Source organism: Schistocerca cancellata, chromosome 1 (assembly GCF_023864275.1).
Source record: "Schistocerca cancellata isolate TAMUIC-IGC-003103 chromosome 1, iqSchCanc2.1, whole genome shotgun sequence".
NCBI lineage: Eukaryota > Metazoa > Arthropoda > Insecta > Orthoptera > Acrididae > Schistocerca > Schistocerca cancellata.
In genome coordinates, this window is record NC_064626.1 from 1183877850 (window position 1) to 1183903270 (window position 25421).

The window sequence follows — 25421 nt, forward strand, 5'->3', positions numbered from 1 at the left end:
GATGTGGCGTCGATAGTTGCGATGCCACAAAGTAGGTTCACGGTCTCGTAAGTTCGCACTACGAGAGAAGACTAACTACGCCGACCACAGCGCCCTCTGGCCGACGCTGTGGAGCTCAGGGAGTGCCGCCTTGATTTCCGCCCATTTTCATCAAGAGAGACGGCCTGGAAATATCGCTTCTTCTGCCGAGTGGGCTGGCTTGCTATTGAGACTTTGTGTTAGTTACGTTTAGTAAAAATTTGGACAGCAACGAGTATTTGTTACTTTTGCGACCAAACTTAACAGGATTAGACATGGACTACGGCTTCACACCTACGTGCTCATCCTAGCCAAGGTTATGTATGCATTTGATATTTACTTGTGTTTTTGACTCTATTAAAGGTATTAAAGTACCAAAGTGCTTCACCCCTCCCGCTCCTACTCGCTTCCTGCACTCTCGGCCTATATTACAGAAGCAGTTCACAGGAGCAAAAATGGCGTTGTTCAGTTTTTTGAGGATACCTATCACTTGTGACACTATAGTGAGACGTGAAGACCCAACCGTTTCCTCGGTGTGAATTGTTCAGCCATTTGATTTGTGGTGTATTCCTGTTCCCTATCCACAAATTCCGCTGGTTCGTGCAGGGAAGTTGATTGGTCCTCCAACGTTGCCGCCTACGCCTCTGGTTTGCACAGAGGGTCTGCTGACAGATCTTGTGGTGAGAGTATTGTTGACTTGGTGTCCTATCGTCCTGTAACTTCTTGATCAGTTGCCATTCATCTCTTGTCTGTAGGAGGAAGCTGGACATCTTGTCCTCCTATGCGTCAACGTTTCTTCCACAAAGACGTTCCTAAATCCCACTGGAGGCGGTGCATCTTCCTGTGGCGCCGTGGGTTTCTGCTTCTAAGCGAAAGCTTAGATGACGGTACTTCTAGTACTTTACTCCTTCTATCAAAAGGGGCGATTGATCCTAGTAGAATTTGTTCTGGGTAATTATTATTGATTCTACCACGTCTAATAATACTTAAGAGTATTATGTATGAATGTATCGTGTGATTTGTGGAATGCTTGTGTTAAATTTTATTTAATGTACTGTCCAATTTGTGTTTCATTCCCACAGACTTAGTAGCCCGTACACTGGTGCGCCACGTGTGTTTGTTTGTACACCATGAGGGTCCAGTTCGACGTAAACACCTCTCGTGTTCGAATTGAAACCACAGTGTCATGACGAAGTACATGTGTTCTTGTTTGGTTAATTTACTTACAAAATTACTGAGTTTTACGGAATTTTATAAGTTGACTTTGTTCTCTGAAATTGACCGTTAAATGCTGTCGAGCGATGACCCAGTGAGCTTACAAGTGGAATAGGGAAGCTTTCTTCTAAATTCTATCTTTCGTTGTGTGAGTGATCAATGTGATCATGGCGTGTGTGATCTCGATAAATCGTCTTCAATTATTTTGCAGTCTTGCCCCACATGTGTCGGTCCCGGTGCTGCGCTGTTTAATGTACCATGTGTCGATATTCACGCACTAGCATTCCAAGTAACTGTATTTTAACTTCCGTTTGTGTGCTACTGTTAATGAGGAAATAAATGTGAATTATTGATAAATTCTTTGTTATTTCACCTCACAGCGCCATTCCTCTCCCTAATCAGGATCCTTAAAATCAGTCAGTTTGCACCTCATCTAAGCAATTTTTCAATGAAATTTATCCAGATTATTGTATATCCAATGTAAGGATTTTATTAAGTCATCAAATGATCTGTGAGGTGGCGTCTTTTTATCAGTTTAATAAATTATTATTTAAATAAATTTGCCCCACTAATCAGAAATTTTGTGTCCGATACTTGTTGCAGGCAAGCAAGCGTAGCCTGTACTTGCAGAGTCGTTCTTGGGATTTAGGATATCAGAAAAGAGATATTTTACGGAGCTGTTCTTACTAGTACCTTGCAGTAGTAAAAGACGACAGGCATCATTCAACGGCAGCGCTGTATTCTGCCTGTTTAAATATCTCTGTATTTGAAGACGCATGCCTCTAACAGTTTCTTTGGCGCTTCAGTGTATTTAACGCAGTCGCCTTAGTAGATAGCCCTAAACGTGCTGTAGACCATCGTTTTCAGCTTCTCAGGCGTGAAACAGAGGTTGCGACGACATGAAAATAAATTTTGGAAATAATGTCATCAGAAGCCTGTCTTATATTTGTATGTGCCGATTTCCTCAGTGTAATACGTATGGAGTCGCTATTGAGGAGGTTCATGAAGGAGAGATGGCCTTACCGATTTACGTTGTATATTGTTTTGAAGCCGGTGTCGTCATATTGGACACCCAAAACCTTAGTAGTGTACTGTTTGCGACTTCTTCTCGTTCTTAATTTCTGTAGTCTGCACGTAACACTTGTCTTAAATAGAAATTGCTACAGTCGTTAATTGAGTAACTCGCTGACAGACTTTTCTCTGGTCTTTTCTCTGGTCTTAAATGCATATTTGATCCACTAATACGACGCATTACGCCTCATTACTGTAATTTGATATGTGATATGGAAAGATTGCTTTCATAATGTAGCATTTTCGTTAATAAGGACTGACGAAACATTGTTCAATACTGTTCTATTCTTAAAAATGGTAAGAACATGCTTTGCTTAGTTTAGTTGGTTTCCAATCTCCCCTTCCCACAGTGTTCACCCAGAGAGCTTGTCAAGTTGGACTTCAGATTGTAATGGCTCTGAGCACTATGGTACTTAACAACTGTGGTCATCAGTCCCCTAGACTCAGAACTACTTAAACCTAACTAAGCTAAGGACATCACACACATCCATGCCGAGGCAGGATTCGAACCTGCGACCGTAGCAGCAGCGCGGTTCCGGACAGAAGCACCTAGAACTGCTCGGCCACAGCGGCCCGCCAAGTTGGACTGATAGAAAATATCAAGTCAAGTGACAGAAGTATAGTCACTGCAGTAGAAGTAAACAGCACAACCAAACCTCACGAATAAATAAATAAAGAAAATCACTGCAATGAGTCCACTTACGATCCATATATGAATTCTTCGCACTTTAGACTTTTATCGGAAAGATGGGTACATTTCTAAGTGTTGCAAGCTGATGATTTTGAACAAAACCCTTCCACCGGAAGCTAACACTTGGATCAACTAACATGGAGGATATCGCCTTCAAGTCTGTGACGTCATGACAATTCCTCTTATACATAGTCACCATGTAGCAGAAATATGACACCTTTGCCTAGCAAAGTCAACAACGTTCATAACTCATTTCACCCCGTATAATACTAATTAATTTGTACTTACTTGCTAATAATTAAACAATAAATTTTTGCATATAACATTTCCGGTTTCTTCTGAAAGTGGACTCGTAAAGAAGTGTAGCATTAGTTGTGTCCTGAGACTGTTTGCCGTACGATACACACGGAGGGCTGTATCGTGTGGGTGGCAGCAAGAAAACAGGTGCCGACAAGAATTGCAGCAGTTGGTGGAACTGTGGCAGCAGCGGCAAGTACAATGAATGCAACAACAGAACTAAAAATAGATTACCAGCTGCTGATGGATGTGGATACAATGGATGTAGCAAATAATCGCAAACGCCCAGTCGATGTAGGTGCAGATGTCAAGCACGAAAAGGAGCATCTGTTCGCTTCTAATATCCTAAGCATGGTCTCAGAAATAATAGATGGTTCTAAAAATATACCTGATGTAGAAAAAGTGTGTGGGTCATCAGCCAGTATCCTAAATAACGATAACGCTGAAGAAAGTATTAGTAGTGCCTCCAGCCTACCAAGACTTTATAGACATGCTGCATCAAGACATGATTATGAGCAATGATGTCAATTCCAACGAACATTCTCTTAGCAGAATCATTCGAAACCCCCACTTCATCTACGAAGGCAGTTAGTTACTCGGAAGTAATTGCTATTTAAAAAGACCATCGACTGATGAGCATCCAGTAATTACTCGTTCTATATTTTGGTCGAAGATAACTGTAGACGAAGAGTCACCCGAGACTTATACCTTGGTCGCAAGTTACGTAATTGTTTAAAGATGAGAAGTATGGTCACGAATAATTCTCCAATGTGTTAATGTGATTTTTCTGCTATAATGTACCACTTTCCTACAAGTCCAATTGTTAGTACAGAGAATGATCCTGTCGATATCTACTCAAAGTTATGTGAAGAGATGCTCAATAAATGGCCAGATTATTTCTACATCTACGATGAAGGATCCAAGCGAATCTGAAACGACTATGTAGGGTGTCTTTTACTGCCCACAGACAGTAGAGTATAGAAAACATCAGTTACTAGAAAACAGCTCAGTTTTAACTGCGGCATCAGTCGCTTTCCTTAAAGCACTAAAGAACGTAATACATAATGTTCCAAAGAAAATTTGGATATTACCTGATTCTGTGTCTGTTTGAAATTCGATGACAATAATAAACTGCTGCGCATTTCTGAATAATTATACCATCAATGTTGAAACGCGTATGTGTTCAGTGTATTCAGTACAGCGATGGCGAGGCATGAGAGAATCTCTGACCAGAGAGTTATTTATCGTTGCTAGTCTGCGCTTGACTGCCCGAGAGTTCTGTTGCGTGTAGCGAGCCGGCAGGAGCAGTTGTGGTACGTAGCGAGTCGCGAGAGCATGTAGTTCAGTTGCGAGTTAGCAGTTCGAGAGCAGTAGTCAGTCAGTACAGTTGTGTGTAAGGAGTCGGCGGGGGTCGACATGGGTCTCTGGTCACGATTCAGGACGAGGTATATTGTTAAATAAGGTAATGAAACAGCATTGCGCTCAGCTAATAATGTATGGTAATTGTAATTAATTTGTTCCAGAAATGCCCTAATAATAATTCTGTTTTCAAAGCAATCGTTATTAAAAAGAAAAAAATCATTACAATTGAATGTTCATTCCTTAATTTTTGTGTCGAGTTTACATTGGGCCATTATTTTTCAATATTTTTGTAGCGAAGGTACAGTCGCTTTTATTTCAATTTAACGATGTTTTGTGGGAGCTCAACAACATTTGGGTCATTATTATTCAGTAATCTGGTGGGGAAATAACTTTTGGCACGTTCTCATTATCATAGGCTTTTCTTTTTATTTTTGCTGGGAAATCACACTTGGGTCTATTCACATTAACATTTGTATTGTCTTGTAAGAATTTGCTGGGAGGTTACGTTTAACACGATTCCCATTAACATTTAAATATTGTCCTTTTTTATTATTTCTTGGGAGGTTACACTTGGCGACATCCGGTCCAGGATCGTATTTCTTTGAGAATCTTCTGAAAAGTAGCCAGATATCTGCTCTCATTTATCAAAATATAATTAGCATTTTTGCGCAACGCTTTTACTAATTTTGTGACTTTCTTTCCTCAGATCATCGGCAATTCGTTGCTCTGTTGTATTTGTGTTTGTTGCTTTTTGCATTGTGCTTATTTCATTTGTGAATAATCGTGACTAGTGTGAAAATGCCGCGAAAGACTATTAATAGTACATTGCGAGGTGTAATGAATGAAATTACCGACTTAAACAACTTCACCGATAGTGCTTGTCACGCGCAGTGTAATGATGACAATCGTGTGTTCACAGACAATCAGTGCGTTCCAACCACTAATATTGATTTTGATCTTAGTGATGAACAGACGAATTTAATTGTGTCCTCTGTTAATTTGACGACAATTGATGACGCGGGGCGTTCTGTTGTAATGAGCGCTGCCCAGCTCAACACAACCGGTTTGCAAAATTCACGTGACGAGCAGACGAATTTTTCTAATGAAAATGAACAGGATACTCAAAGTAGGACGGATTTATTTACTTCCGAAATAGTGACTAACAGTGTACATTCGACTGGCAAACCTTTTTGTAAATTACAGAATGACCAAATGGTCACACAAAGCGCGACAATTGCAGATACTCCATCAAACAGTACAGAGAATAGAGTAGGTAATGTTACCCTGGAACAAATTATGGCAATATTGCTACAACATAGTGAAAATTTCCAACAACTTAGACAAATTATGGAAAAACAAGACAACCTTATTGAAGAGAACAAACAATTTTTTGAAAGTCTTAAACAGTCAAACGAAAAACACGACAACCATAATGAGCAGAACAAACAAGTTAGTGAACAGATTACAGCTGTTACCGTCCAACGTCACGAGACGAAAGAACAATTATGTGAAGAAAGTAAGGCTCATGCTAGGAACAGTAATGAAGAAATTACATTTGTTGTACAAGAATTAAGTAGTACACGTGTAGGCACAACAGAACCACTTAGGGACGAAATTAATGCAGTCACTGAACAATGTCCTAAAAACGCAACACAGATACGCGACGAGGTTAATTTAAAGACACCAGAAATTTCACACACTCTGAATACGGAAGTCGATGGTAAATTTGAACGACAAAACAACCAAAATGACGAACGTATTAAAGTAACAGAAATGAAAAATGTTTTTACCTTAGCGACAACAGAATTAGTTAGAGACGAAATTAATGCAGTCGCGGAACAATGTTCTGAAAATGCGACACAGGTACACGACGAGTTTAATTTAAAGTCACCAGAACTTTCACACACTGATACGGAAAACGATAAGAAATGTGAACAACAGATCAGCCAAATTGACGAACGTATTAAAGTAACAGAAATGAAAAATGGTTCAGTTGCTAACGCGTCACAGTGTGCGGCACATTCCGAACGTTTGTTGCACTCACACAGCCAGTGTAACTTAAGCAATTTACAGAGACTACGCGACTTAAAATCCGAAAAGCTACGCGACTTAAAATCTGAAAAGCTACGCAACTTGAAATCCGAAATGACACAGACAAACAGATTCTCACACAAACCTGAACGTGTTCTCAAATTCAGAGACGTTAACGTAGATTATCAGCAATTTTTATCTGTAAGAAAATCTAAGGAACTTAAAAATGACAAAGCACAGGTACACGCTTTGAACTGGATACGTCGATTTATTTTTGTACTTTCACCGCTATTACCTGTAATGCAGAAACTAGCTTTGGAATGGATACTACAATTACCTTTCGAATTTTCAACGACATTGCCTGTAATGCAAAAGCTAAAATTTATTTACAGCGCGTAATTGACCTCAGGGGATTCATTACGCTTCAATGAATATGTGCCGTAGCGTGCATAGGGCCCCCAGCTGTAGTAGTGCTGTTTCATCTTTAGTTTTCTGCACTGCTGCCTTCTCTTCTACTATCCTTTATATCTATCAAAACAGCTCTTTAACTATTGCTCTATCTAGAATTAAGAAACGTAGTAATAAGAAAACCGGATGTGACAAGTTATATCGAAAGTGACATTTCTCTTTAGACACTCCCGTAATGACAACTACCGCCGTAATTATAATGACAGATAAAATCGTAATCATCAGTAAGTACAAAATTTTCAGCAGTCGCAACCACATTTTGGTAACAATAAATGTTTTTCACCACAACAGCATGAAAGTCAGCCGCTTAGCATACGTAACCAACAATGCAGTCTACAAGGTTAACCAAGCTTTAATGTTTCGCAGCGTGCACGTATAGTCTCAGCTCCAACAAATAGTAACACACAGCAGCAAGGAAATAACTACGTACAGAAAACACAATATTTCAATTCCTATCGCAATGCACCGTATACAAATGACTATCATGACAGACGTAAAAGTAATGAGCACAATTTTCAGCGTACATTCAATAACAGTCGATCTTTTCAGCAGCAAGAACATCGGCAACAACATATTCTCATGTATGAACCAGACAATAGATGTCATCCATAGCGTAACACGTCAGCAAGAAATAACAGATGAGTTTAAATAGTGGAAATGCCACAGCATCCTCCCTAAAATAATAACACGTCAGATAGAACTTGACTAGATACAGTACAGGTCGCATCTTCCAGTAACACAAGCAATACTTCAGATACACAGAATGTTATTCACGAAAATGTGATTACTTTTGACGACATCAGAGACAATCTTTTGCAGGAAAGACCAATTGTTCAGAAAACCATTTCACATCCTGTCATCGAAATTAAAATTGGTTCATCGAAATTTTCAGCAGTAACCGATTCCGGCTCACCTATGTCATTTATTAATGAAGAAACTTTCAACGAGTGTAATAAAGAGAATACCTATCCTACGTTACCATTAGGTAAAACGAAAGTGAAAGGAGCAGTATCGAGTAAAGGAGTAGACGTTAAATTACAGACACATTTATCATATTGTATTGCAGGTCACACATTTCACTCAAATTTTTGGATTGTTCCTTTATTGACAACAGACGTTATTTTAGGCACGAACTTTCTGGTACAACACGACACAATTATTGATTTTCAAAATTCCTATTTAATGTTAAAGGATGAAAATGTACAATTGGCTTTAGAATTTCAGCACTCTTTATCTGGGGAAGAACGAACAATTAACTGCACAGAGGTCATTTCCGTATCACGTAGCATAGACTGTAACTCAACATTGTTCACAGATACGTACGTACACAATTATAATACTCCAGACGAAGCCGACTATGATGTAATACAGACGATTTCAGATAAAGTTAAGCAAAGCAGTGCAAGTGCAGACGACGAACGCACGCAACTACACAAAATTCTTTTTACAGCAAGCTCCAGTTTTTGGACAACAGATACACACATACTCTCATTCCAGGATGTAATTAACTCCATACCAAATGAATCCACTATGCTATCTCCGTCTGTAATACTGAAAAACGTCAAAACACCTAACAAAATTAAAGAATTAGTAAACTTTCCTATGTCTCGTCGACTACGACACCGTGAAATAATTGACATTGCGCTGAAGAACATCAAACGTGCCGCAGAGCGTCGGAGAAGACAACAAAAACAGGTTTGTATACGCCGTGACTTTCACGTTGGACAGAAGATATTAGTACGTACACACTATTTATCCAACAAAATTAAAGGTAGGTGCAGTAAATTTGAACTTCTATACGCAGGTCCATATCGGATTCGCAGCATTCCTCACCCCAATGTTGTACACGTCGAAACTTTGAGAATCAGAAAATCGAAAGGAAACCACCACTGGTCAAACATCAAACCTTTTATTGAATGAAGATACTTTATGATTTGACATGCTGTAATGCCATTTGCTAATTTTTATGATCACGTATGCAATTATACTCACATGAACACTTACTGATGATTATCGTATTTTTTTCTTGGCAAGTGCCTGGCAAGGTAAGGTTAGCAAGTCGCTCTTCTTGTCGTTACAGATCAGACCGTGCATCTTTTTCCAAATGAACTTACACATTTTATGACCACTTATGCAATTATGTTTATGTGACTACTTACTGATGATTGTCGTATTTTTTCTTGGCAAGTGCCCGGCAAGATAAGGTTAGCAGGTCGCTTTACTTGTCGTTACACATCAGACCGTGCATATTTTCCATTTTTTTTGTATGTATGATTGTTTTCCTGTTCAGTTTGTATGCACTATGAATTAGTTAAGATATAGCAAACACCAGTTGACTTTGACATTTTTGCCTTATGATATCTCAACATCGTGACTACTTTACTTTTTTTTTGCTGCTGCATTATGATATTCTGTGTACATTTTGCTTTTGAACACTGTCCATGTTTCTGACATATTACGTTTTCTGTCATATTATGCTGTATGCTCAGTTATGTTACTATAAACCAGTTTTTATCTAATGGGTATATGATTTAAATGCAAGACATTAATCTTTGTTCATCAATTTCAGAAAGAAATGATGCGTGTAAAGGAAATAAATTAAACACAAAAGGGAATTTCACCTACAGAATAGACGAAAGAAGATACAAAAACCTTATGAGGAAGAGTAAATGGATCAGAATTGACAAGCATTAACAAGAATATACTATACACATCGCAGAATAGCAGTCTTAACTAATTTTTTCTTTCAGAATACGAGGCGATTGATGCAGGCTGTCTGACAGAACTACACATCTTAGTTTTAGTGATGAAATATGATAGAAATAAGGAATAATTGTATAATGAATAGTGAGGTGATATTTTGCAGATGACAATGAGTGGTGATGAATAATGATGAAGAATATGCTACTATGAATAATGAAGCTTTTTCTTTACAGGTGTTGATAATAATGGAGTTATGATAATATAGGTAATGAAGTGATGGATAATGAGATTTTTTCTTTACAGATGAGGATATTGTTGAAGTTATGTGTTTATGCTATGTAGTTATTTAAGTATTTGTTGTAGTTTGCTTTGACAGCAGGTGTTATATTGCATAGTAGGATGACGGAAGGTTTTGGAAAGGACAGCTATGGAACAAATTTTTATACACATTTCACTACCTGTTAATTCGAAGTTCACTACTTTTCAGCATAGTATGCGTTTCTTCTTTCAGCTCAATAATCCATTTTGTATTTTTTCCAGGAGAAGCTTTTCATGATACTTACTAAACCTGTTACTTATTAAACCTGTACTAGTACTTGCATTTTTTTACCCAGTTGTGTCTATCATTTATAAATGTGATCACATATACTGCCTAGTTTCATAACCTTGCTACAGCTGACTCATGACGAATGACGTTACACATTTTCATTTGCAGCAATAACTCAAAAGCAAACAAAGTAATTACCAGTCCCAAATAACGCTACTAGTTTAAGAGAATTCTGAATAATACTGATCAGCTCTGAATAGTATGTCACTTCAGTAATGACTTCTTAATGTTACAAAAAAAAAGTAATGCTTTGTAACTGGCGAATAAATGCCACTGTTTATTGTAATAAGATTACTTATGATGCCCATGATTATTAATTATGCTATGCCAGTAATTAACTCATTTTCAATAATACAAAAAAATGATGCTTTGTAACTGGCCAGTAAATGCCACTGTTTATTGTAATAAGACTACTTATAATGCCCATGATTATTAATGCTATGACAGTAATTAACTGATTTTCAATAATGACTTCTTAATAATACAAAAAAAATGATGCTTTGTAACTGGTCAACGAATGCCACTGTTTCTTATATTTTAAATTTGTGTTATGTCACTTTTATGCTATATATATGAATACTAGTAGCTTGATGCTACACTCATTAGCTCTTGTTTTGAATAATGACTTCTGTTGGTTTGTAACTGGCCATTGATTGCCACTGTTCATTGCAATCAGATGATTTATGAACATTATTCTGTAATACTTCATACATGGTACTGAAATGTTCAGTAACTGGGCGATGAGTGCCACTAATTACTTAAATCAGTTGTTCGACTAGTGTAATTCTCATTGAAGACTAATATGTGACTTAATGTCCTTCACCTTCTGACCTGACTACCCTGAATTACTGCAATATCCATTTGTCCTGTATATCCTCTTGATCATGGAGCACTATATTTGGTTTTTGCACTAATTCTACGTTGGTGTGCCTTGTAAAAGCGTGGTGTTGACACGACATGCTGTCCACCACCGTGAGCGATGGAGACGTTATTATGGTCCCACTGCTTGGTGTACCTGATGTACTGCCAAAATGATAACATGGAATATTACTACGACATTTCAGTGTTTTGGCTACGCTGATAAATACTTCTGGGAAAAGAACTGCAGATTGTATCACTTGGTGTTGTACTTCTGTGGAAAGATATGGACTTTCAGTGCAGCTGCGTGCAACCTAAAGTGCTACAACCATGATGCAATCCTTCCTTTTCCTATCCTAATTCTTGTAACATAGTGAAAATCATTTTTGCTAACATGATTTATATTCATGACCTATACATTTTGTGATTTCCTGATATGTTCACTGCTTCAGTGCATGTGCACTTATGTCATGTGTTAATATGTTTTCTACTGAACTTCAGTGCCTGTGCACTTGTCTCATTTTTTAATATGATTTGTACTCGTTGCCTATACATTTGAGATTTCCTGATATGTTCAATACTTCAGTGCGTATGCACTTATATCATTTGTTACTCATTGTATATACATTTCGTCATTTGCTGATATATTCTGTACTACTGTGCGTGTGCACCTTTGCCATTTGTGAATATGTTTTGTACTCATTGTGTATACATTTGTCTTTGTCTGATATGTTTTGTACTTGGTGCATGTGCACCATATTTACTTCATGTTCTACATCTGTATATTCTCTGTAATTGTAAAGTTAATTAGTTGAGAAAAAAAATTGTTGCTCATGGCAAGTTCAAATGACTCACCATCGCTGCCAAATTTTTGCCCCCCCCCCCCCCCAGTGGAGGGTTATGAAACACGTATGTGTTCAGTGTATTCAGTACAGCGATGGCGAGGCATGAGAGAATCTCTGACCAGAGAGTTATTTATCGTTGCTAGTCTGCGCTGGACTGCGCGAGAGTTCTGTTGGGTGTAGCGAGCCGGCAGAAGCAGTTGTGGTACGTAGCGAGCCGCGAGATCATGTAGTTCAGTTGCGAGTTAGCAGTTCGAGAGCAGTAGTCAGTCAGTACAGTTGTGTGTGAGGAGTCGGCGGGGGTCGACATGGGTCTCTGGTCACGATTCAGGACGAGGTATATTGTTAAATAAGGTAATGAAACAGCATTGCGCTCAGCTAATAATGTATGGTAATTGTAATTAATTTGTTGAAGAATTCCCCCAATAATAATTTTTTTTATAAAGTAAATCTTCTAAAGAAAGCCAATCATTTCCATTTAAAGAATTTTTCCTAAGCATTACCTCCAAGAATCAGAATTAAATATGCGCCAGCATTGCACGGAGCTGTGCCGCAAAACAAGAGCAGATATTGAGGGAGTTCATATTTTATAATCGCATAGGGCCGAGGGACAGCGCAGCTGCCCTTATAAAATTTATCAGGTTCATTTTAACGTTAATTTTGTTGGAAGTCAACATTTGGCACACGTTTTTATCAGTATTGTCATTAGAAATTTTCACGGGGAGGTAACACTTGGCTCCATTTATATCTAATAATTGTCATACATTTTTGTGGGGAGGTTACACTTAGTATGATGAGTATTCACATTTAAATATTTTCCTTATTATTTTTTCTTGGGAGTTTACAATGTAATGGTCCATGCATTCAATTTAACGGGAAAGGGAAACTCACAGAAATGGAATGGGTGAAAGCACAACGCGGAGTCTGATGAAATGAAAAAGTGGTTGACCTTGCTTTTAAATATAGAATTAACACGTACAGAAGTTAATAACAATGTCAAACCCAACATTAATTTCCTTTGGCTACAAGACTGGAAACCATCAAGGCAATTATAGCGCAGTCACTATGCAGCATTTCAAGACAGGATCCCACTGAAACCTTGGTTCCACAAAACAGGCTTCAGCAGAAGATGCATCTCCAGTTTAATATATGTAGTGCACGTTCACATTAAGAAATGTAATTTTAGAATTTCATATTAAAATATAACATCAATGAATGTAAAACTACAGTTGCAGTATTAATGATATTTTAACAAAAATTATTCTGCTATTATTATAAAACATAATTCCATATACTCATTCTTATTTTATAACCAGTTCAGCACCATAATTACCCTTGATATTCTCGGTACATACTTAATGTAGATGTGTGCATGGATGGTGTTTGTGTGGCAAAAAGGTCGAAAACCAATAAAGAACCAAGAATAATAAAACAAATATCTGTGGAGTGAGGTTAGCATACTGCACATGTTGCCAACATCAAATATAAATTCTCAAGTCCTGTTGTTCGCATTTTGAACTAACACTGGAACTTAAATATATTATTTATTTCCCCAGCTTTTCCGCGTTCATTTATTACTAACAGCAATGATGAATAGTTGGTTCTAAGGATCAAATCGAAATACCTCAAAGGAGGATAAGTTTGTACTACAAAGTTTTAAATTGTCATACCAAGTAAGGGTTGCTTTATGTGTTGAAAATGTTGAGTTTAATAGTATTAATATCGTAAAGGTAATTTGTGTGGCAAGTGCGTAATAAATTTCGTATTGTGGATGTGTGCTGTCAGTCAGTCCTTTGAATGTACACTGTTTTCAGCAGTTTTCAGCTGAAGATAAGATTTATATCTGACAATTTCAGGCAGTATCTCCAGATTCTATAGATATTTTAATCATTGTGGTTATTTTAAAGGAGTCACAGGAAGAGCCTGTAGTACTAGTATCTCTGTTACGGAGAATGAGTATGTAGTTCATAAATCGCTAACATTCTTCAAGTCATTGCTACAAATGTAGATTTTTTTCGGAACACATTCGTTGTGTTTACTTTTGAATACATTATGGGAGTGACAGTGATCAATATGTTACAAATATTTACTATTAAAAACAGTCTCGATCACAATTCATTTAGTACAGTGACCGGACTACTAGTAGTGATTCTCTAGCAGAAGGAGGTTGTTACTCATTGGTCTGAAGATGACCACAGTAGTGGTCGAAACCGGTCACCGTACTAAATAAATTGTGATAAAGACTGTTTTTAATAATAAACATTCGTTGTGGCCTGCAAGGAAGCCGCTTCGCTATGTTGCGGCCGAAAGCGTTATTGAATCATAAACTTGGCAATGCGGTCAAGTATCATACAAAACGTAAAACTGGCGGTGACTATCCGATCCTTTTAAACAACACGATAAAGAGGCATCGAAGCTGTGACCCTTGTTGCAAATAATTTAAATGCTCTTGGATTTTTCTCTTCAAAGTTTCAAGCCAAGATCACTCCACATATCACGTTAATATGGCTGTTAAACGCATGTACCAAATCCACGATATATTTCAACGACATCTGCTTGTGCTAGGAATGTGGGGACATTCAAAATCTGCTTAGCGGTTACGGCCAAACCATACGACGCACTTCCATCACCTCATTTTTGGAGACAGTGTACGTTGACGACAAAATTTGCGTTCTTCGCGTTTGAAGGCTCAGCCCATATATATTTCTGCCCAGTGGGAGTCGTTTCAGTAGTGCAAATAATGAAGCTATTGCATTGTACGTAGAAATGGATGTCACTCCTGATTAAGACCGCTCAGATGGAAATAAACAAAGCTTTCTCATTTATATACAGTATGTTATCTGTCTCAAGATATAATAGCATCGCAACATGAAACCGGACAGCGATATTCTTTCAGAAGTGCCTCTAATCTATTGCATTAGCTTGTCCGTAATTAATGCGGTGATTGGTGTAATATTTTAACAATCCACAGAGCAATATTAGTCCGACAACCACTTGGTTTAGTATATGATCTACATGTTCCACAACGTTAGCTCACATTGACAGTTCGAGTTTGCAGTGACACAAGAAAATTTGTTTCGAGAGTTCTGCGACAGGTACTACTTCCACAAAATGGTGGCAAGAAAAAAAAAGAATTCCATTAATGGTGATCTTATTATTTAGTTTTAATATTTTCGAAACACTGAAATATATCTGTCAGAAAACAGATAACCAGTAAATTATTTTGTTGCTGAGCTTCATTCTCGAATCATGGAGTCATGGTTAACACGTTTATTGTATGTTTATAAATTATGTCTGATATTACTAAAAGCTAGCGCAGCATGGCTTGCGAAAACATAGAAACAGTTTGGAACCCTACTCTGTCTGGCTATAGTTTCAGCAATGTGTTGCACTAATTTCACATTGCTGTCTCCTATTTTCTTACTCTTCGTTACCATCTACGCGTATTGACGTGCTCTTTCCGGGCTTTGTAAATTTCAGGAATCATAACAACAAAGTAAAATGGAAAAGAGTTCGAGCTCCAGTATCAAGTAGAGAACCAAAAATGTTTTATTTCAATTCACTGTCGGTATACTCATCCATTAAAATGTAACGCGCCTGACACTGTACATCAATGACGTACGTTGAGTCAACTATTAACTTATTTAACAAGGAGCGATTAGTGTTCACATCGGCTAAACCATAAATGTCGACTCATAATACTGTGATGCACCAAACGTGCCTCCATCTTCGCTGCTGAACACACAAACCTCCAGATGTCAGACACTCAGATCGGCACCAAACGTGGTGTATCGATAGATTATCAACCAAAACAACGATTTTCTTCGTGCTGTGTGCGGTCGTCCAGTATAACATGCGTACACGATAGTTAAAATTATCATCATAACTACAAAGTATATCAAAAGCGTGACTGTGAGCTGTTCATTTCAAGGCCAAGTACGATGATCTCACGCTCTACCAACTCACCTACCAGGAAACTTCACATTCAGAGCTCACTGACAGAGTTTGCCTATAAAAAAGGGAAAAGTAGGTGGGTTTGTAGAACCCTCAGATCGTCAAAGAAAATGTCCCGAGTTCGAAACCTTGTTTTTTTTCTGACATGTAAAAGGACGTTTCGGAGTTTGTAGCAATGTTCTTTTGGCAGCCTGCTTTCGCTTCGTTAGCTGAAGGTAGCAAACCTATACAGTACATTAGTGTAGATAGGTATGGTGTTATCTAAACAAATGTACGCAATAGATTTGATACTTTCTACTGACGAAACGAAAGCAGGCTGCCAGAAGAACATTGCTACAAATTCCGAAACGTCCTTTTACATGTCAGAAAAATGTTCTCCTGGAAAAGAGTTTCACGCGGAAACTGTTAAAAAAAACACACGGCTATCAGTGGGTATCGAAATGAGACCTTTTGTTTGACGATCTGACGCTGTACCAACTCACATAAAAGAGATATTGAAATGTACCGGTCACAGATACGCTTTTGCTGTACTCCTTATCTCTGGTCTTATTTTTAATTACCGTTTACGCATCTTCTACTGGACGACAGCACACAGCAAGAACTAAATCGGTGTTTTGCTTCATACTCTGTCGACACACATCGTTTGGTACAGATCAAAGTGTCTGACATCTGGTGGTTTGGGTGTAAGCATTCAGGAATAAACTTCCTCCCACCCAACCACCTACCCATCCCCGAACGCAATCAAGCAGATACACACACACACACACACACACACACACACACACACACACACACACGTACACTTATCTTACCAGAAATATGTACTCGCGTTTGCTGTTATTTTGCATTCCAAATTTCATAGAAAGTTTTTACAGTGTAGTTAACTCCATGATTTTACAGTACTATATTAGGCTAAAGACGTATAATCGTAGATGTCTCTCTCATCACATATACTGAAACTTTTAACTCACCTGAATAATGTTTGACCTGTTTAAAATGCTGTGACCCACAGGCTGGAAGCGTTCCATGTCCTTCAGTATCTCTTTGACGCCGACGTCCTCAGCGTCCACTATTCGGAACGCTGTCATGTTAACGAAATTATATTTAAAATCTTCCAAGTCAAACGTCTCGATATCCTGTAATATAAAAATGTTATTTATTCGAAGTATCGTCACTTGCAAGCATTGCCAAATACAAATAGCTAATATTGTTTAATCTAGCACAAAATGAATGAAAATAACCAGTTTCAACCTCCTATGTGACTAATCGCAAAATTTCCTCCATTTTGTGGATGAATAAGTGACATTATGCAAAATATTTTACATGTGTGAATGCACAGATCTTCGCTGTGAGACAAAAACAAATAGTAAATTTATATTAGGAATGACATGTAGTAACAATTGTGTCCTGAATTAAGCATAATAAAAAACTGTTCAGTATCTGTATCGATTTATAAGATCAAACAAAATTCTTACGTTTCGGGAGAAGGAGCCTTATTTTTAGTATTCATACGCCTTAATTTCGTTACGAAGATAAAATGTAGTGTTTTAGAAGGGTTGTAGTTGTGCCATACGTTAACATTCACTTGCTAATTAGTTCAAAAAAATTTAAACTGCTGTAACGGAAAAAATAGATGATCTACGTATTTCCCTTCTCACTTGAGAGTCATGTGTTTTATTTCGGTTGTTGCTGTTATTACGAAGAGTATTTTAGCTCATAAAACACGATTTTACACTGCCATTTTCTATAAGGGAATGGTGCTTCCTATGAACTTTTGGTGTCCCGAAACCGAGTCACTTTCGGCTGCCGTAGTCCGTATTCACATTAGCTGTTAACTGGCACCAGTCACTATTAGCGACAGGCCGCATTAGTCAAGCTTATGATAATGGAATAGTGGTAATTCACAAAGGATAAGTTACTATTTGTTAAATTTTGGTGATTACATTGAAATTATATCAGTCTCAGTCTAGAGTAACAAAAATTACATAGTCTTCTGCTGGTTACGCCAGCTTTTATCCTAGCAGATTAAAACTATGTGCTGGCTGAAGTCCCGGGCCGGCATACAGTTTTAATCTTTCAGTAAGTTTCAAATTAGCGAGCACTCCACTGCGGAGGTAAAATTCATTCTGTACTGCAAACGTTGTACTCCCAAGAGCTAACCGTGTATATCTTCTTCAGAAATTTTAGCACGTAGGTAAAAAGTGCAATGTCGTCAGCAAAGTCTTACACCAGGTAAATTAAATTGTTTGCTCGAAAGATATTCCTTAACCAGTAACTTAAAACTATATGTAGCTGACTAATTTCTCTTTCGTTGCTATTGCCTCTCTACAGCAGGCAGCTGAGAAAAGTGCCTGTTAGTGGAGGGGAGGGATTGAGAAAACAGTTCTTCCCCTAGTTCCCTAGCACCTCGTGTCTGCCCAAGGCCTATGTTATGCTATTCACCGTCCGAAAAATATTGCCTTACCAGTGGGCTATGTTGTCAGCATCTCATTTTCTGGAATTGAGGCCTATATTTTCTCGGAAATGTCAGTGCACTGCACAGGTGAGATGATGTAATATACACTGCTGGCCATTAAAATTGCTACACTACTAAGATGACGTGCTACAGACACGAAATTTAACCGACAGGAAGAAGATGCTGTGATAAGCAAATGATTAGCTTTTCATGGCATTCACACAAGATTGGCGACGGTGGCGACACCTACAACGTGCTGACATGAGAAAAGTTTCCAACCGATTTCTCATACACGAACAGCAGTTGCCCGGCGTTGGCTGGTGAAACGTTGTTGTGATGCCTCGTGTAAGGAGGCGAAATGCGTACCATCACGTTTCCGACTTTGGTAAAGGTCGGAATGTAGCCTGTCGCGACTGCGGTTTATCGTATCTCGACGTTGCTGCCCGCGTTGGTCGAGATTCAATGACTCTTAGCAGAACATGAAATCGGTGGGTTCAGGAGGGTAATACGGAACGCTGTGCTGGATCCCAACGGCCTCGTATCACTAGCAGTCGAGATGACAGGCATCTTATCCGCATGGCTGTAACGGATCGTGCAACCACGTCTCGATCCCTGAGTCAACAGGTGGGGACGTTTTCAAGACAACAACCATCGGCACGAACAGTTCGACGACGTTTGCAGCAGCATGGACAGTCAGCTCGGAGACCATGGCTGGGGTTACCCTTGACACTGCATCACAGACAGGAGCGTCTGCGATGGCGTACTCAACGACGAACCTGGGTGCACGATAGGCAAAACGTCATTTTTTTGGATGAATCCAGGTTGTGTTTACAGCATCATGATGGTCGCATCCGTGTTTGGTGACATCGCGGTGAACGCACATTGGAAGCGTGTATTCGTCATCGCCATACTGGCGTGTCACCCGACATGATGGAATGAGGTGCCATTGGTTACACGTCACGGTCACCTCTTATTCGCACTGACGGCGCTTTGAACAGTGGACGTTACATTTCAGATGTTTTACGACCCGTGGCTCTACCATTCATTCGATCCCTGGGAATCCCTACATTTCAGCAGGATAATGGACGACCGCATGTTGCAGGTCCTTAATGGGCCTTTCTGGATACAGAAAATGTTCGACTGCTGCCCTGGCCAGCACATTCTCCAGATCTCTCACCAACTGAAAACGTCTGGTCAATAGTGGCCGTGCAACTGGCTCGTCACAATACGCCAGTCACTTCCCTTTATGAATTGTTGTATCGTGTTGAAGCTGCATGGGCAGCTGTTCCAGTACACGCCATCCAAGCTCTGTTTGACTTAATGCCCAGGCGTATCAAGGCCGTTATTACGCCAGAGGTGGTTGTTCTGGGTACTGATTTCTCAGGTTCTATGCACCCAAATTGAGTGAAAATGTAATCACATGTCAGTTCTAGTATAATATATTTGTCCAATGAATACCCGTTTATCATCTACTTTTCTTCTTGGTGTAGCAATTTTAATGGCCAGTAGTGTATTTGCATCTCTCGGACCACTCCAGTTCCGGCACAGTTACAATGTTCACGCAATTACATTCACTGAAGTGTTTTAGAAAAGGCCGTAGTATTCTGTGTACATCACCTCACCACACTCGCTACTGCGTTCTTGTAGTACACATTGTTCTCATCTGTGAATGACTATCAACTGGTAGAAGTGAAAAGATACCGATAAACTAGTTTTTTCAACGTTGTCTGCCAACTTCATTAATTGGCAACACTGTAACCAATAGCACTGAATTAGTCATCGATGAGGCCATGTTACGTTATATACGCCTCTATCACTGAGTGCGTGAAAATTAAATAAAAAATTTGTGGTTGACTGAACACCCTCATAATTCTGGAGTGCTGGGCAGCCATTCTGACTAGATTAGTGAGCTGGTAGATTTTCTTACTGTTGGTACAGGTAACGCGTAATTGGCTTCAGGTGAACAGATGGCTGTAAATTGTCGTAGCTTATTCTGCAATTCACCTTTACGAGACAATCGCTGACTTGACGGGGTCGTAAATTTAATCCATTTTAAGTTCTTCACAGAAGATTCCTACAATGTCTGTTCGAACGGTATCCTGTTCAATTTGATATGCACTCTTTCGCGTGGTTTCTGATGGGCTCGTTACTTTCTTCTGATGTCAACGTGTGGTGTTGTTCATAAGTTCACACAACCTCCCTCCATATGTCGGTGTTTCTGCGCTTGCTCTCGCCCAGCCTGCACTCGACAGTAACACTGACAGTCTGTAGATCTGATAACATCCAGTTACTTGTCAAGCCCAACTATTCAATTCGCAGCGGGTGCTGACGACCTTTCTGTTCAACATACAATTTATTTTTTTCAGTTGCTACTTTCTATGTGAATGCCACTTCCATCATTCTTGTGTGCTATCTCTCAAGAAAATGTAAAAACAGTAATAAAGTGCGGAGAACATCCTTTACGTCCTGATGTTTCAGTATCCTCTGATCGTCGAATCGCAAGAACTACAACTAGCGCCAGGCTTCGTAAACCATCAGAAAGAAGTACGTTATAACAGAATTTAATAGCACGTCGACAACGTAGTAATTAAAGGTGTGGACGCCTCTCAACCAGTGCTTTACAAAATGTGCGTCGTAGCTCCCAGGAACGTCAAATTGTTTTATTTGCTTTTTGAGAACAGGAGCAACCCGTGCGCTGGTAGTGATATCTAGCGGGCTAGCAAGTAAGTGTTCTTAATACGGTAGCGAGCTAGATGGCAGTCGAATCGCACTACACTTTTTTGATTTTATTCAGCAACAACCAATTAGAAAATTATTTTTGTCAAACGCAGTTCGTCCATAACTGTTGTCTCTCTGTCATCATGGACAGAATTTTAAATGCTAGTACAAAAACATTATATTTCAAAATTTTTATGCTGTCCTAGTGATATGGGGAGACGAAAACGCAGGAGAAGTGATGATCGTTACTTAGATTTCTGTTTTATGTATATTTCTATTGAAAATGAAGAACGACCACAGTGTACCATTTGTTTCAAAGTTACTGAAACCACATTTCCAGATAAAATGACAACATATCAGGAGCCAAATCACGGTAGTTCGGTACGCAAACCACGAGTATACTTCTACCTCAATTAACAGAAATGACTGAATCAATAAACAAGCTTCACTAAACAAGCGAAGGTTCCATCAAAGGCTCCACATTCACCCTACGTTGCCTACCGTGTAGCACAGAGCACGAAACCTCACACCATATCGGAAGGCACCGAGCGAGGTGGCGCAGTGGCTAGTACACTGGACTCGCATTGGGGTGGACGACGGTTCAATCCGGCGTCCTGCCATCCTGATTTAGGTTTTCCGTTATTTCCATAAATCTCTTCAAGCAAATGCCGGGATGGTTCCTTTGAAAGGGCACGGCCGGCTTCCTTCCCCGTCCTTCCCTAAACCGCTGAGACCGGCGACCTCGCTGTTTGGTCTCTTCCCACTAAAAACAAACAATAATGGATGACCGTTCTTTACCATCTGCCTTGGACGTGATATTTATTAGGACAGGTGAATCAGGTGCAAAGCGATTGGCAATTGTGCCTGTGTCAGACAGCAGTGCAAGTCGTCTAATACTCGATAGGGATGACGCTGTTCACGATCAGCTGGTTGAAAAAACACGTGTAATAGTGGTTTCATTATTCAATTGGATGAAACTACAGACAACAACGGTGATGAGAATCTAATTTCTTCCATGGAGTCTGTACACAACAACAAATTTCGTGAAGATCTTCTTTTCTGCAGAAAAATAACGCTTGGAGCGAATGAAACGGATATCTCAGCAATATTTCATTACTTTATGGAGGAAAACAGCATTAATTTGGAAAATTTTGTAGATGTTTGTACGAATAGAGGTCGTATTAAGGCTTACTGTTACGCCAGATTGCAAGCTCTAATCTATAACGAGCTCACGCTATTTGGACACACTGTTGTATTAAGCGAGAAACACTAGTCTCAAAAGCCTTAAGCATTGTCCTTCATGAAGTTAATCAATCAGTGGTTCAGATGGTAAACTTCATTAAAATTCGGTCAGTTACTTACAGATGTTTTCAAGAAATGTGCACGTTTCCCCAGTTCATTCCAGTAACTGTCGGTGGATGTCACGTGTGAATTTCTTGAAATGGATGTATGAACTCAGGAATTAACCTTACTATTACCTTGTTCTAGACAAAAGTTTGAGTTCCGTGACAAAAGTTGGCAACAAGGCCCCACGACTTTTGATACATTATGCAGCGTTCTATGTGTATGAGACAGATTTTTCAGCATTGTTAGTCATCAACACGAAATTAGATACCGAAAGAAAGTACAGAAAGGGGTGCAAGTCTCCATTTCGAATCTTGTCCCGAGATCTGAAGAACTCATGATGAAGAAGCAAGCTGATCCTTCCCACTGCTTTCATTGCAACATTAAGATGTAACACCATTAAAAGCAGGTGAGGAATTTTTATGTCAACAGTCAATAAAAGAATAACTACTCCTATTCATTTGTTTTTCTACACTAAAGTTTACGCGCACTACACTGAGTTGGAAGAAGGATGCGAATCAGGTGTGCTAACCACTTCGCTACCTCGCTCGATCGAGTTTGATTTCGTGTTCGAAAGGAGGCCAAGGGAGTCGTGGCCTCAGAAAGTTTCAAAACCACTGCGCTAAAGTGTTTCCGCTATCTCTACATGCTTCACACATCATACCGTAACTCTAATTAAAACTTAGCAAAAACTGCAAAAATGCAACTGAGTATACGATTCTTGGTAATGACAAATCCCTTACAAAACTTCATACTTGAGAGCCATAAGTGTCGTCATAGCAGCCTACATTTCATACTATATTCGCTCCAGATGAAAAATGATTACAGATTATATAGCCGGAAGCAAAAGAACGAAATAGATGTACTGACTGACTTTGGTTATTTTTCGTTTCAGTTCGTGGTATAGCCGTTACAGTTATCTTAAGTATGAATAAAGGAAAGACGTCGAAAAATTCCAGTCGTTATGAAGAAATACTGTAGATGATAAAATAAGCAGATTGTACATTATGACGAACTTCAAAGTTTCAGTACAGCCGGGCATTGTACTGCGTGGAGTCAAATATTACAGTGAAGCATATTACCCAGTTAGGAGCTCACACTAATGTTTTGAGTGTGGATCTTACATACACTGAATTTCATATGAAATATCACCTTATCATATAGATGATTAGTTCCCTGTTTGTGTCATAAGCTTGGCGAGTAGTAGACTAAATAACTGTTACGATAAGACAGTCAGAAGTATTGAAAGCATTTTATATGCATGCACTTAACAACAGAATGAGCTAAGTTATAACGATTTGAAGGACACTTACAAAAGTTGTGAAGAGGTAGTGGTACTTGTAGTCGTTCATCTGCAGTTGTAGTATCTGAAAAGTGAAACAAAGTAGATGATAAATAAAATGCAATGGTCAAATTAAAATTAGACCACAGCTTATTTCGAGCAGTTAGTTCATGGCCCCATGCGAATAGTAAACGATTGTGAAAACTCACTTGACCTCTTAGCAACAAATAATCCTGAGTCAATAACGAGATCCAAAACCGATTCAGGTATTAGTGATCGCAGGGTTGTTGTAGCGAGATTGAATATTGTAATCCCCAAATCCTCGAAAAGTAAGCGAAAAATATAACTACTCAAAAAAGCAGATAAAAATTCACTTGACGCCTTCCCGAGAGACAATCTCCACTCATTCCAAATTAATAATATAGTTGTAGACCATATGTGGCTTAGATTCAAAGAAAAAGTATCGACAGCAATTGAGAGATTTATACCAAATAAATTAACAAACGACGGAGTTCATCCTCCTTGGTACACAAAACGGGTTAGAACACTGTTGCAAAAACAACGAAAGAAACATGCCAAATTTAAATAGACGCAAAACCCCCAAGATTGGTGACATTTTACAGAAGCTCGAAATTTAGCGCGGAATTCAATGCGAGATGCTTATAACAGATTCCCCAACGAAACTTTGTCTCTAAACCTGGTAGAAAACCCAAAGAGATTCTGGTCGTATGTGAAGTATGTTAGCGGCAAGAAACAATCAATGCCTTCTTTGCGCCATTGCAATGGAGATACTATCGAAGACAGTGCTGCCAAAGCAGAGTTACTAAACACAGCCTTCCGAAATGCCTTCACAAAAGAAGACGAAGTAAATAATCTAGAATTCGAATCGAGAACAGCTGCCAACATGACTAACGTAGAAGTAAATATCCTCGGAGTAGTGAAGCAACTCAAATCACTTAACAAAAGCAAGTCTTCTGGTCCGCACTTTATACCAATTAGGTTCCTTTCGGAGTATGCTGATGCATTAGCTTCATACTTAACAATTATATACAAACGTTCGCTCAACGAAAGATCCGTATCCAAATACTGGAAAATAGCACAGCTCACACCAATGTTCAAGAAAGATAGTAGGAGTAATCCACTAAATTGCAGGCCCATATCGTTAACGTCGATATGCAGCAGGATTTTGGAATATATATTGTGTTCCAACATTATGAATTACCTCGAGAAAAACGGTCTATTGACACACAGTCAACATGGATTTAAAAAGCTTCGTTCCTGTGAAACACAACTAGTACTTTATTCACATGAAGTGTTGAGTGCTATTGACAAGGGATTTCAGATCGATTTCGTATTTCTGGATTTCCGGTAGGCTTTTGACATGTACCAGTGAAATAGCGTTCTTACGGAATACCGTGTCAGTTATGTGACTGGATTTGCGATTTCCTGTCAGAAAGGTCACAGTTCGTAGTAACTGACGGAAAATCATCGAGTAAAACAGAAGT

At 39.0% G+C, this 25421-nt stretch overlaps 1 protein-coding gene across 1 annotated transcript in view; it reads right to left on the minus strand.

Moving 5' to 3' along the window:
* The window catches only part of LOC126141067 (glutamate receptor ionotropic, kainate 2), a 766326-nt gene that overhangs the window by 155140 nt on the left and 585765 nt on the right, over nucleotides 1-25421 (minus strand). Inside the window, exons 7-8 of the mRNA XM_049915243.1 lie at nucleotides 23948-24001; nucleotides 17089-17253 (exon numbers count right to left, since the gene is read on the minus strand). Of these exons, the coding sequence (XP_049771200.1) occupies nucleotides 17089-17253; nucleotides 23948-24001 (219 nt within the window). The remainder of the gene's footprint in view (nucleotides 1-17088; nucleotides 17254-23947; nucleotides 24002-25421) is intronic.